This window comes from Nestor notabilis, unplaced genomic scaffold (assembly GCF_000696875.1).
Source record: "Nestor notabilis isolate BGI_N333 unplaced genomic scaffold, ASM69687v1 scaffold8381, whole genome shotgun sequence".
NCBI lineage: Eukaryota > Metazoa > Chordata > Aves > Psittaciformes > Psittacidae > Nestor > Nestor notabilis.
The window spans coordinates 31,269-46,319 of record NW_009914174.1 but is presented as its reverse complement, the minus strand read 5'-3'; the positions used below and the strand labels follow the sequence as shown (position 1 = coordinate 46,319).

Genomic DNA, 15,051 nt, shown 5'->3' with positions numbered 1-15,051 from the left:
AACAAAATACTTGGAATTATTCACTCTCTGCCTAATGGCTCAATATTGACACTTACGTGCATGATATAAGTACACAGTGGTAATAAGAGGCCATGTCTGAGAAAGAGCAGGTGATTTTACTAAGAGATGCTAGGTTTTGATGTTTAACAAGGCAATATTTTTAAGTTCATGACACTGCGCATACATTTACAATTGGGATTGGGTTTTAGTGCTTAAATAACTTTTTTTTTTTCCCCCTTTTTTTCTTCCAGGCACCACCTTCCATGGTCAATAATGAACAACGCCAACATGCTGAGCACATATTCTTATCATTTAGAAAATCAAAATCGCCATTTGCTGTTTGCAAACACATTTTGGGTAAGTTTTCATGAATGAGGTTGAGCATGTACCTGTTTTATGACCAGAATTGTGCTGCTGTTCTGCATCTAGGAATGTGAACATCAGTTTTGATTTTGATGAGGGGTACTTTTTGACAGATTCAGGTTTTCTCTGTGACTTGATTATTGTAATACTGTCCAAACTGTGGAATTTATAGGGTTGCCTGTAGTGTGGTTGCTTGGCTGGAAGCTTCCTGTTAAATCAACCAATGATGCAATTTTACATACTTTTTTGCCAGATTTTGCACTGGTGCTGAAATTTTCCATGGTGACAATTTATTTCAGGGTGAACGTTTTAGTAAGTTGCTGTTAACAGCCAGCTGCTGTATTAAAAAAAAAAAAAAAAAAAAAGAAAAAAAAGTTAGAGAAAAGTTTGTCACCTGGTAGAAGCAATAGAGTATTGATTTGAAGTTCTGTGGAATTATACCTCTGGAGAAGGGAGAAAGATAGGTAGCTATCATCTTTTACCAGAAATTTCTTGGGGTTTAATGGAAATGCTGTAAATGTGATTGTGTTACAAGGCTTAAAATAAATGTTTTTGTAGGTGCTATAGAGACTTATTAGAGTTTGGCAGCTAAATAATCTGGAAATCGCAGGAGCAGTAAGCAGCTAAGATTCCTGATCAGTACCACTATATGTGAGTGTTGAGGGGAAAGTGAAGGAGAAGTTTCAGTGAAAGCTGGCAAGAAAAACCTGGAAATTTTTGGAAAAGAAAACAAACCAAGAAGAGAAAATGCAACTTGTCTTTCAAAAAGTTCTCCAGAATGAACACAGAAATATTAGAATTACATTTAAAATATGATTATTTTCATGCTTAATTCACTCCACTATTTTTTTAACAGTTAGTTATAAATTTACTGGGTTAGAGACTTACAATTCATGAATATTAGGATGTCAGTATTGCAGGCCTACTACTGTGTTGTTAAATTATACTGTGATACGTAGAGCAGAGTGTGATTCCTTTCCTACACCCACTCACCAAATTTTTTTCTACAAATTAGTTTCTTCTGGTTTTAGTATATTATAGAACTTCATCTGGTCTTGAAGCCTGGAATCAACTTCTTACTTTATGGGTCAGCAAAATCAGTGCTTTTTGTTTCCACATTAGTTTTTAGAGATTTTTAAGTGGGCAGAAGAACATACTGAATAACTTTGCAGCCCATCTCTCGTAAGTGATATGTCACTAATCAGAAATAATGAAAAATCATGAAATCACCTCATCATCTTCTCAAAATAGGGAATTCAATGTAGCATTAATAATGAATGCTACATTGCAGACAGTTTCCTTTTTTTAATTCTGAAACGTGGCTGGTTGGAGGAATCCTGTTTATAACACCTTTTGCATGTCTAGAAATATTACATCCTTGAACTGTTCATGCACTACCACCATTGAGAAAACAGCATGCTCCTGCATGGGACAAGATTTTCCTGGCAATGTAGGCAGTTGTGATACTGAGAACTGGAACTGAGACACTGTTCCCAAAACTCTGTGCTTCTTAAGTGTTTATACAGTCTGGACAGAAAGAACAGCTATTTAAGACTTGGGAGTTGAAGGGAGAGACAAGGATTATGAAATCAGGAACCAGGGAAGGGAAACAAGCTGCTTATGCTGAAGAATAAAAGAGTTGAAGTGTACTGATGGGCTGTGTGCAGATAAGGATGAGCAAGAACCAGATGGCTTTATAAAGAAACACAAGGAAAAAAAAGTCAGGACAGGAACTGGAATGTAGGTAGAGGGACGTAATAAGGATATGTTGATGGTGTTTGTGGAGAGAAGAGTGTACGAGTAATACAGAGAGAGTGATGGTGATGATGAGCATAAAGAAAAGAAGAGCCACAACCATGCAGTTTCTTTAAAAACCTGGAGTTGAACCCAGGAAGCATGAGGCTCTGCGTTCTTCTGTTTTAAGTTTATAGCTGTTAAATGTACTGGCAAAACTTGTCCTGCCTTTCTTTAGTAACTTCATGTAGAGGATAATGATACTGACTAATTATAAGCTTATACTGGGTGCTGGAGGTCTGTGCTCTTAATGATTGCAAGTTGTGCACCTGTGGTACTTGACACAAAGGAGAAATTCCATCCTTTTCTTTTTTAATAGCATTCTCTTTTTGCATCAACTTTGTCTAGTTTGAAAACACAAAAGTTAGCAAATGCCAGAATTAAAATTCCTATGCAGGAATAATTTGGCTCAGTTTGTGTGTGTTTGACATACACATTAATCTTAATTAAGTGGTTACTTAGTTTTCCAAATTAAGCTGAGTAGATTTAAAGGTGGTTTATTTTGATTTAAGCATGTTTACCTGTGTAGGGTTTAGATTTGGAGCCTGGTCAAGTTACTTGAACATTTTGGCAATTTGGCTGTTATTTTGGGTATAGAACTTCTTTATAAAGGAAATGTATATTACAAACCTGTGTGTATATAATCAAGAGAAGAAAGTTGCTTTTGTAGTAATTTAAAACCCATCTCATAACTGAGGTTTTTATCAAACAAACCCAGTTTTAGCCCTGGCACATAGCCCACCATAGCTCAAACTCCACTTCTTGTTAAGGAATTTTATTTCACTATTTCATATTTTATGCTTTTGACACATGGTGGCTGCACCATTTCTGAATGTTCTTTCTATGTTTTCTACAGAGTGTTACTTTCTTACATAACACTTTTTTTCTACTTCCTTTAGCGCATGTATGTACAAATAAATCAGATATTCAGATAATATAAGGGCTAATAATTCCTACACTGTGGTTGGGAGTTACATTTTGATTACCTCGAGATAAATAAGGGAGCTTGAACATTATGTAGTAAACCTTAAATTCACCAGTCTGTAAAACTTTTGCTGTGATCATAAAACACAAATATTTTCTTTGGGAGTAGGTGCTTCTATTATCACCTGTAAAATACACATGATTTTATGCACTGCTGGTGCAAAGGCAAGCATGCAAATGATAGAGGCATCTACAGTTCTGGCACACCTGTCAAATTAATCCAATTTTAATGTATCTGGACTAAATCCGTCATAATTTTTATTTTGTTCCACAGTTGGTTTAGCATTCTTATTCCTGATCTTTGGCCCAGTCTCCCTGTGCAGCCAACTTTTCTTCCCGAGTCACTGATTCATAATGTTGGACCATTTGATAATTGGGTTGATTATTTTTCTCCCCTTTTGAGATGTATATTATTTGTTTTCTTAGCAACAAAAGTCCATTTGATAATAAAGAACAGTAAATGCCATTATTTTTTTTCTGGAAATACATACCAGCTAAATACATGTATGTCTTCTGATACCCAAGTTGCCTTTGTTTGTCTCCACAGAAACTAGTAAAGTGGACTATGTCCTTTTTCAAGCAGCTACAGCGATAATGGAAGCAGTTGTAAGAGAATGGATTCTCTTGGAAAAAACTAGCATTGAGTCACTGCGAACATTCCTTCTAACCTATGTCTTACAAAGGCCTAAGTAAGTATAGAAAATATACCTCTGAACATGTAAGAATTTGCATAAGGTCTGGGTTTTCCCAAGGTAGCCTTTGGTTTCCCAGGGTAGTGCTGGAAGACCATTTCAACAGTAATTTATCTTCCATTCTTAACATTTAGTTGATTTCTGTAGGGATGTCAGCTTTTGCCTTATGAGTTCACACAAAATGGTTTGAAAAAGAACTGTGTTGAAAATTTTATTGAGCACTTATATTCAGAATTATTTGCAAATATATTTTTGTAATGTTGTTTACAGCCTTCAAAAGTATGTTCGGGAGCAGATTCTATTAGCAGTAGCGGTGATAGTGAAACGGGGATCATTAGACAAATCAATCGACTGCAAAAGCATTTTTCATGAAGTCAGCCAGTTGATCAGCAGTGGGAACCCCACTGTGGTGAGTATTTTGGGGTTTTTTTCTTCAAAATTTAAACAATCTGTATCAGCAGCATAAGTTACATACTTAGCAACAAAGAAGTCTTATATATGTCTCTTACCTAAAAATTAAAATTAGTAATTAAGTTAATAGCTATTCAAGCAATCATTTACCAAGTTGGAGATTTTTGAATAAGAATGTTTTGGGACTAGGAGTAGCATGTGTAGCTTTTTGGTCCACAATTACACCATATTTTTTTAAGTAATAGGTTTCTTTGAATAGCTGCTTTAAGTGCCACTGGATTTTTGTGGTTTCTGTGGGTTTCTTTAATAAATCAGACAACGTGATCTAGAATGGATTTTCCATTAGCTGACAGTTTTTCACACACTCTGTTCCCCTTCCATCTGTGCAGTACTGTACCCTCCTGTAGCTCAGCTGTTGGAATAGGTTATGAGCAAGAGGCATAGGCCTCTGCTGTTCTCTGGGTGACGGATAGGTGGAGGGAAAGGGGCATGAGGAACTAAAATGTGGAATGGAAATACAAAACTTACTCATGATTTCATGTCAGACTTCTAGGGCTAAGTGTTACCTTCCATACTGAGCTCAAAGTGGAAACAAGGTGTCCAATATCTATCTATGCATTTAGTGAAATTCCGTTTGCTATGCCAGGAGATAAGTTTAGAATAGGTCATAATAGAGGCATGTAACTAGAGATTTAAGAGAGGTGATTTTTCTCCTACCAAATGAAAATCCAAATGTGTGTAGATTCCATGCTGAAACTTTAACTGAAGCTTTTCTCAAACAAAAAAGGGAACCAGCTCATAACACTGCTGAGCGTTTAGAGCAGCAGTTGTGCAAGATGTGAGTGGCAAATGTTTAACTCTGAAAATTCCATCAAAGTGTACCAGCAGTAATGCAGCTCATGTCATGGTCCTAAAAATAGTGTGTCACCTCTCAGCACAAGTGATACCCCTCTACGGTATGGAAATTTCAGTTACACTTATAAACTTTAGTTTCAGTTATTTAGCTTAAGGTGAACATTTTAGCTTTTTGGTTGTGTGTAACTCGGATAAAAATGGGTATCTGTTTAGAACAATGCTGAGTTCATGGTTTTTTGTTCTTTTTTGGTTTTTTTTTTTTCAGGAAATATAGCCTTGTTATTAAAATGGAGTTACAGCTGAGGTTTTAAATTTTTACACATGCCCGTATATATGATCGTTCCATAAACATACAAAAATGGAGTAGGTAAAAACCTGGATGTTGATGGAGAAGTCCTCTTTGAACTAGCTCTTGCATAGCTCAACTTCAACAGTTGTATTCTGTACATGCACTAGTGCACAGACACACTACACTGAACAGCACACAGCAAGCTAAGACTGCCTGCTCTAAGTATATCATCCCAGGCTTACTGCAGAACGGAGCACATTGCAGAGGAGCTCTGGCTGGGGGAAGGGGTAATATTTCACTCTCCAAATTCCACTCACTGCCACCATACAGATACCAAGTTAGACTCAGTTTTTAGTTTCCCTTTATCCACCTTTCTTCACAAGTATTAGTTTCCCCATAGTTTTTTCAAAGTGTTTGTGCTCAAGCTTGAAAAATGGTATTGAAAATGTCTTGAGTATATAAGGATGTTTTCTACGCTGGTATGCTAATATGAATATGTAGAAAAAAGTCACATGCAATGCTGCTGGAACATCGTTTCTGTAAGGCACAAAATACATTTGTTAGTCTTTGGCAAGCTGATTATTAACACATGCTCCATGTATGAGGTTTTAAATTATAAAATAGTTCTTATTAATAAAAATGTTCTTGTAATCTTCTGAGACTTTACTGCAAGGGAAACTGGTACTTGCACAGCTTCATGTGACACAAGACTCGGCATATGCAATAAGTAGTAATAAAATTGTGTGTTAGCAGTGTCTGCCACAGCTGAGCGCTGACGGGTTCAGGGCATGCCTTTCATATAAATATATAACAACTTTGAAAGGTTGTATAGAATAATGAGTACAATAAAATATCCACTTACCTTTCCAAATATGGGTGGGTGTTTTGTATTCGTGTCCCTGTAGTGTTCAGCTGTGCCCATCAGGTTACATGGAACCTGTGGTGTTGTGGCTGCCTTGCTGCTGTGAGAAGTCTCAACTAAGGGTGCTTCAAGGTATGGTGTGAAGCTAAGGGAGTGGTACTGCTTTCAAGATCCAAGATGCATCATCAGGACAGTGCCATGTACTGTCACAGGTGTTTCTACACTTCTCTGGAGGCATGTTTGCATTAGTTATTTATAAAAACAGGCCTCCATCCAAGTCAGGGAGGAGGCTAGGGTATGGGTGTTGGGAGAGATCAGCAGACGTTTTCCAGCCCTCTGTGCCTTCCTGACTCCTTCGAGTTTCTTAACATGTCTTCCCTGTGATGTGATGTGCACTCTTCCCTCCAGCCTTGTACAGTCAAGTTTCAGAAGTCTGTCATACCTTTGTGACTTCTAATTCTCTGTCAAGTCTCTTAGCTGCTTTCTGTATCCTTCCCAGGCTACTGCTCCATGTTCCCTACTGCCTACCCATTTGTGTCCTCGTACCTGAGGTTCACTCAGCAGCTGAAAAGTAACAGATGGAGTCAGCAGCAGGTCACTTTTTATTTAAAAATATTTAAAGCTCTCAAGTGTGGCTCTTAGCTGTTGATAATGACTTTCTACAGCAGTTCATAATTGAGAGAAAGTCCTTTTTTAAATAGCGAAGTAGTCTCTCACCTGCTTCCCACTTGCTTTCTGCTCTCTGCTGGCTCTGAAGCTTTCTGGCCCTTCTTTATCTTATAAGAATAGAATAGGTACTTAATCTTTTCCATTCCCTGCAACCCTCCATCCAGTTCTTGTCAGACATCTGTACTAGTTTTGTGTGTGTTAGGCACTTCTGCTTCATGAAATCTTCAGGAGTTTTCAGTAACATCTTGTCATGGTCAAGTCAGAAAGGGTGGTGTAATAAGGACAACAGAGAATGTAGGTGGTACTGTCTTTCACATGTGTCTTTTGCAGGATTTGATGTGCTTAATACCTTAACTTCTCGAGTGTTAGTTTAGAATATCTTTAGAAGTGGATGTACTTTGAGGATGGAACTTGAAGGTATGTTGAGTAATGCTGTGGCAAACTGACATGGGAGCAAGACTGGTGGATGAACTGTTGAGAATGAGGAAAAAAGAAAAAAAGAAAACAAACCCCCACCCAAAACAAACCAAACAACAACAACAAAAAAAACCCCACAACACCAAAAAGGAGATTGGAAGGAAGAGGAGGAGAGGAATAGTGATGAGAAGAAAGTGGGCAGGAGATGAAAAAGATGGCTTTAGTATCAAGCAGCCTCTTAATAGTGGAACACAGTGTACACATTAAGGAAATAACAGGGCACTAAGGAGAGGTAATACTACAGGGATGAGAAGGATGCGTGGTTAGAGCCAGGGTTTGAACCTGGAGTGTTGGATCCTGTTGCTGCTTCTCTGCCATATGGATCTTTATGGATCTCATGGAGGAAACCCTAGTCTGAGAAGGGAAAGCAATCTCTAGACTAGAGTTTGGCTGCCTGTTCATTCATAAATGAGTTTAGGTGGTAATCCTCTGGGAGGACAAGGATTAGCTTTGTAGTTCCTGGTTTTGTTTTTCCTGGCTCCTCCTGTAACATCAATATAAGCCATCTTGCTGCTCATGAAGGAGAGTCTGATCTCTCTCCAATAGCAATTTTAGGATCTCTTTAAAAAAAAATCTCCATCTCTGGGGGACAGAGCTTCTGGCAGCAGACACAGATTCACGGGCCAGTCTTAAAGCGGTAAATACATGTTTTCTATCACCAATTTGAAAATTTTGGAGAATTGTGTAGGCCAAATTCTTCTCAACTATAAATGTGTTTAATTTCTTGGTATTTTCTTTTTTGTTAGAATATTTTGCATTTTCATAGCTGATTTCATTTGCCTCTCGCCCATGCCAGAAGGACAGGAATTCTGGCCTCTAAAGTGACTGATTTCCTGAGGAGGAACTGGAACAACCATCAGATGTTCTTTGTTTAAAACTGGGCTAGGATATGGGTCGTACCTCTCTCTCTTCTAAAATATGGGTAGGTGGATACAGAGGGGTCCAACTGTTGTAGACCTGACACAGGACTGGGAAGCAACAGAAGCTGTGTTTTCTGAGATCTGCAATGCATATAGTAGAATGTATTCTAGTATAAAGCTCCATACCTGAAGCCTTAATTTTTCTGTAAATGCAAGAAGACTTGCATTTACAGGAATTACTGGAGTTGCTCTGAGATCCTTAAAGTTCCTTCTCTCTTAAAATCTGTAACTCTGTTGTTCTATTTCCCAGTGTTCATGGTTGGGCTAGAGTGGAGATTCAGATGCATCAGGTTACTTAAAACTGCTGAGGAATGTGCTGTGGATGGATTTTAGTCTTAACAGTAGGAAATGTTAATAACCAAAACTCTAGGCATTAATCTTCATTGAAATGTCAGTAATAATGACTGCATAGATAACTACTTAGGGTTATTTAGCACTTATAGTTCTTGTTTTTATTCTTTAAGAGGAATTTTACTTCTGTATCCCTGTCTAGCTGTTGCTGTCTCATATTGTAGGGTAGGATTTGGAAAAGCTATTGTGACTTTCACATTTTGACAAAAACACATTATTTTTCCCCCTATACCCTCAGCTGTATCTTCTGGTCTAATAAAATTATTACCTGGTCCTATGAACCTTACTGCCTTTGAGACATGTTGAGTATAAAAACCAGATGGTAAACCAGGATAATTAAGCTGTTTCCTTCATGCTGACAAGTACTCTATAAAGGCTTAAGTTAGTGTGTTAAAGATTGGTTTGGGAATTTTTGGGATCTAGAAACTACTCCAAGTATGAGGTTACAGCTTGCTAATAGAGATGTAAGAGAACTTTAAAACAGAAGTAATTTTTTAGTAGTTTTATTAACCAGGATGCCTTTTAAAGTTTTCTGATTTTTCTTTTGAAAGAGAGCCTAGTTTACTGGAGATGTAGTATAGCAAAATTTCACCTTAATATTCAAAACTCATAGCTTCTAGTATTATCACTTATAGTAGAGCAGCACAGCTTCAAAGACCAGGCTGGGTAGTGAGGAGACATGATTCAGAGGCAAGATGTGTGACCCTGTTTTATGTGTGGCATCCAGGACCCTTCATTTCTTCAATTCTGCCATTCTGTGAGCTGTGCACGTTGAGGCCCTCTGTAGACCTGAGAGACCCACAGGGAAGGAAGAAATAATGCCTTTTCCATATGTTACACCTTTCTTTTATTACCATGGTGACACAGAAATAAAGAGGCTTGAGGGGAAAAGCCTCTTTAAGAAGGTTATTGACCGTAGCTGCTCTGTCTTTAGTACCTCTTCCTCGCAGAGGTACTGCCCTTCTGAATGTGTATGTTCAGTGATAAACTGGGTATGTGTCGGACTCTACTTTAAAACAACCAGCCTTCTCCCTCCTAACCTCCTTTTTTTTCTTTTAATTTTTTTTTTTCTTCTTCTTTAAGCAGATTGCTGTGGAGCATAGCCATGTAACACGGCTCATTTGGCATGTATGACAATATGGCAGGCAGAGATGGGCAAGAAGGTTCAGGAATGAGTACTGGGAAAAGTGGGGGGAGAGGGAACACCTGCCACCAAAGAGCATTTACCAGAATGATGTGTATTTAAAGATGGGCAATACTGATGGTGAGCTGCATGGCTAGTCTTACTATTAATTATTTTGAATTTAATCAGAAGTCTTGGATTGCAACTGCTGTAGGAGTGAAGATTCAACTGGTGCATTTAGACAAGAACCTGGAGGATATGTTACCCCTAGATAAATGGTTTTCAGACCTTCACTCCCCACCCCCCCCTGATTTCTGCTTCACAACCTCACCTGCCCCCAGAGAAACAAAGAAAACCATGTTTTACACCCTGTGCTCCAGCTATCTCTGCCTGGACCTCCTCCATTCTTAGTAGAGGCTGCTACTTCCCTTCTCTCTTTGGCCAAAGTCTGCATGCTTCACATGCCACAAGATTATCTTCCTGTGGACCCCAGTGAGTCACTGAGGAATTGATTATTTTTTTTCTTTCTCAGCTCAACCTTGGGGGTTTCCCAGTCTTGGTTTGCCTGGTTCCTCCCAAGGAAGGGAAGCAGGATCTCACTCACTGTGCTGTTGTAGGTGTGGTGTGTTTACCTGGTGCTGGTCATCTGTCTTCGCACTGTGGCAAAGGGGGAATGGGAGGAAAGGGGTGCGCTGTCTAGCCAGTCCCTTAACTGCTGACAGCACAAAACTGCAGCTGTGGATCCTATTCCTATCATCCTGTCCCTGCTCTAGAGCTTTTTTTCCACCAGTTGGCTCATTTGGGAAGGATCAAACAGATAAAAACCAGTGGGTTCTTCCTAGTCCTTGCTTATATTTCTTCAGAATATATTCAGGTTTTCTTTGCTTGGGAACTACTGCTTCAGCTCCTGGGTTTCTCTTTGTACATAATGGTATTTCTTTTGGCCCTATGGCCATCCTGTTAACCTTTCCATTTGGAGTTGCAGCTTACATTCTGGGGATTTAGATACTCTGAAAATGTTAGCAAATACAGCTGTGCTTATTCAAGGAAGTTAGGGAAGAAGTCTGTTACTGCCTTTATAAAGGAAGCCTTGCTTTAAACAATTTATTTTGTAAAATTGCTTTTGATACATTCTAATTACAGAATTTCATCACCTAGGAGCAGCACAGCAAAGCCTGCCTCTGGTAGCTTTACTCTTTGATTCTTCCTGCTTTTGTGCAACTTAGAATTAGCTTGTTTAGGAATAGTATTAAATGCTTTTTGTGGCTTCTCTTTGGTTTCAGTTACAGAGTTTACATTACATGAATGGACAAAAAAAGTCCTCTAAATGTATATTCTAATGTAACAGAGTAGATGTTATGATTTGCTCTGTTCAGGTAAGACTTCTATTCTCTTAAATATACTTACTCATTTTTTTGTAGATACAAAAGGCACTTGCAGAAGGTGGTGTGTTGCATGATAATTTAGGCTTTGTAGTAAAATGAGTGGTTTAATCAAACCTGACTGTATCTCTGCTCTGACTTTCAGAACAGAGGAAACATTTTCAGTGTGGTAGTTCATTCTGCTTTGTCTGTTGGCTTTTATGCCTCAGAACTGGTGTACCACATGTCCATTTTTTCCTAAGCTGTATTTGAACTCTTCTTCCTTTCAGATGCTTTGTAACTTAACTACCCACAAATGAAACTGTTCACTTATTCCATGGGCAGTCCAGGCACAAGTGTGGAATCCCTTCAAACATTATGGCTTTAACTTTTGTTATAGGATACGTTCCATTTGGAGGAATAAGCTGCATTTAGTTGCATCTGAGTTTTATTAATGATATGTAAATGTTGTTTACTGTTAAAAGGGTGCATGGTCTTTCTGTAGTGTCTCTGTTTTACTAAAGTAATTCAAAAAGAAAACCACTAAAACGATGTTGCTACTGGGTGTCTGATTGCCAAGTTAATCTCTTATCACAAGTCCCATTGATCTTCTGTTTGAGCAGCTGAGAGTCTATTTTATGTATAGTGATCTTTCATAAAGTTTATTCCTGGTAATAAAGATAACTGGGGTGAGTGCCAAGCTATTCTCAGAGGCAGCCCGCTCTCAACAAGAGTGTTTTATTTTGTTAGATGGGGTTATTGTTTGGGTATGTACTTGTGGCAGAACTAGCGCAATTGCTAGTGAGTGAGTCAAACTAGGTTCAGAGGTGTACTCTTACTGGTATGAAGTTAATGGCATTACTGTGCAATAGACATTCAGATCTGACTTTTAATATGATGCCCAGAGTCACGTGCATTTTCTACTTATTACTTTATGGTATTACTAAATTGGGTTCTTAATCTCTTCTATGGTGTGGCAAAAACCTTTAAAAAAAACCAAACCAACCCCTCCCCCCCGCCAAGAAAAAACCTTACACTCTAGAACTTTACATGTATTAAGTGCATTTAATTTTATTATGCGTAAGGAGGTAATTTTATTTCACATAGCACAACTGTATTGGTTTATCTGAAATTATGTTGTGTTTCAGATTCGGAAATCTTTCCAATAGCTTGCATTTGTGTTGAGGTACTTAGTGTCTTCATACCAAACAAATATGTAGATTGAAAGAATTTATTTAGTAGTTAAACTTCAGTAAAGTTACTTTTCATAAAGTAAAATTTTTCTTTTAGTTAAGTTTACTTAAGCTTTATCCCAGAGTTCCTGAAGTATTACTGTGTATTCGGAAGAGTTCAGTAGGTCTTATGGCAGTTTTAGGAAGCAGTGGTGGTTTTGCACGCAGCTCTCTTCAAATGCTTGACATTGCAATGACAGGTTACAAGTCTTGATCTGCTCCTCTGCACTTGTCTGTAAGATCAACTCCTGGGGGTTGGCACCTACCTTCTAGGAAACAAATCTCAAGCAATTTCCTCTCAGCCTGTTGTTGCAGTAAATTTTAAGTTACTGGCCAATAACTAATCTTTGATCTTCTCTTCCTCTGGTAACCTGAATATACAGGAATATTTAAAATTCCATGGGGATTCAAGGGGTAAGCGCAGATGCAGATAGTGACAAAAGTGGATCTGCCTGCAGTGCACACAGCACCTTTGGGATAGTGAGGGAATGTGGCAGAATTTGCACCCCAGGTATTGAAATACCAAGGTGAAAGAGGTGGTGGAATGCTGGGAATTCAGTGGGAGAGAGGACAGCAGAGGGATGCAGTGTGCCCTGGTTGGTGTTCACTGTGAGCTAGGCTGCTGGAGGGAGTAAATGTATAGTAACTTTATGCTTCTCCTTTCATGCTCAAAGCAGGTACTGATGTTAGAACTACATGAAATATCTCCTGAAATCACGGGGACAGGTCGCTGCTCAAGCTGCTTTATCAGACCCTTGGATTCAGTCAGCCTAGCTGCATCTATTGCTCTTTACCTCTTTGAAGAGATTTCTTTACCATCAATCATAAAATTTAACCTTCCTTTTAAATTTCTCCTTGAAATCAGGAGAAAAGCACACAAACAAAACCTGGAATGCACCTTACTGTCCAAACAGAAAGGGATAAATTATTACATACTACATAAACCCACTGGAGAAATTGGAAAGAGAAAAACATCTATTGTTTTAGCTAACGTTAACTATTTGTAATCACAGTGGGAATAAACTTTTTTTCCCCTATTGTTCCTTACCTGTTGCTTGAACTTATGATTTATTTTCCAATGATTGGCAGCCAACTGTAAGTGATGGGTGGTCTGCGCCACTGCCCTGCTTGTCCTAGATGGTGGTTTGGTGCAAATATCTCCACAAGATAGAGCAGAAGCAGCTTAGCTTTAGCCAGGCTGTTGTACTATTGTAGTCGTTAATACCATATGGTAATGTATGTCATAGAGCATCAAACTGTACAGTTTTGTAATTGCAACTAATAATGCCCATAAATCATGCCTTCTCTGAGCTGAAAAGTATCAGTGTGTCAGTAATTGAAGCATCAAATAAAAGTCTGTGTTTAAAAGTATTTAGACAGTCTTGTGGGATTTCTGCATCTCCTGGCACATAATGAAACTGGGCAGTGTTCTCTGGCAACTTTGCATTATTCTGTCAAAAACATGTATTCTTATCTGAAGCATTGTTCTAGAGCCAAACTTGGGGAGACGTGGAGGGGCAGAGGGAGAAGGTTTAGTTTGGGATTTTTTTAATCCAGATTAATTCTTTTCATATGGAACTTTTAATGTTGAATTAAAACCTCAGTGTTAGCCTACACTAATTTTTTTATACTGGATCAAATGGATCTACTCTAAGTAAAAAGTACTTATTGTATAAATAGCTTACACAGAAATATGGAAATAAAATACTGAAATGTTAGAGCTAATGAGAAATCTAAGTCCAGTATAGAACTGACAAAATAGCACTTTTTACTGGAATAAAGTGTGATGCTGTTTTTCACTGGCAAAATTACACTACAGTCACTGTGACAGTAGTGACTGTAGGTGAGAAATAGTCATTTAAAATCAACAGTTATTTCTTTAAAACGGGAAAGCATGGATTTAGCAACTGAGGAGCAATGTGCTGGTCAAATGCACAGCTTTATTATACAGTAGAAGAGAAAATCCATATACTATCACGCAGCCGCTATGTTCGATCTGTCTGGGACTTATTTAGCAAGTAAGAATGTTAATTTAGTGTATACTGGCTAAGATAACTAGTTGTCTGGGGGGTCAAGGTACTGACTTCAGAGGCATTTCTGAACAAAGATGTTGCAGTTGGTGGGTGGATGGCACTGGTCTCAGCTGTTGTATGAGCTTGCATAAATAGTATCATCTCCACTTTAATCTTTCGGGTGTTCAGAGGTAGTGTGCATATTTCTGTTTAACCCCTGGACACTTGCTGGCATGCATGACCCTTTAACAATTCCTATCCCTCTGTCCATCCCTGGCACCTTGGCTCCAAACAGTCTGGGAGGATAGCCAGTAATTTTGAAGGTTTTTGTTAAGAACATCTCTTTAACAAGAAGTATTTTCTTACCATCAGTATACACTTTCTGTAGTGCTTATTACAGTAGTGTATGGCACACTTCAGAAGTACTATTTGCATCCCCAATGCATTTACAGTATTTACTCTCCTTTGTGTGTCATGATCAGTTAAAAAGAATGTATTAAAACTGGTGATGATGGTTACTGGACGTTGCATCAGGAAAAAAAGCTTTTTTTAATTTCAGAAAACAGCAACAAAGGCTGAAGCAGTATGTTTCATAATGGAAAGTTGGCTTTTAAGCTGTATTTTAGGATAAGCATTTGATTTACCTTACCATAAAT

The 15,051-nt window shown here is 38.3% G+C and overlaps 1 protein-coding gene across 1 annotated transcript in view; it reads left to right on the top strand.

Annotated features, from left to right (window-relative positions):
- Positions 1-256: 256 nt before the first annotated feature.
- Positions 257-15,051, top strand: part of XPO4 (exportin 4) — a gene marked incomplete at its 3' end in the record, with an annotated part of 44,873 nt that continues 30,078 nt past the window's right edge. Inside the window, exons 1-3 of the mRNA XM_010023519.1 lie at positions 257-357; positions 3,689-3,830; positions 4,104-4,242. Coding sequence (XP_010021821.1) covers positions 264-357; positions 3,689-3,830; positions 4,104-4,242 — 375 coding nt within the window. The remainder of the gene's footprint in view (positions 358-3,688; positions 3,831-4,103; positions 4,243-15,051) is intronic.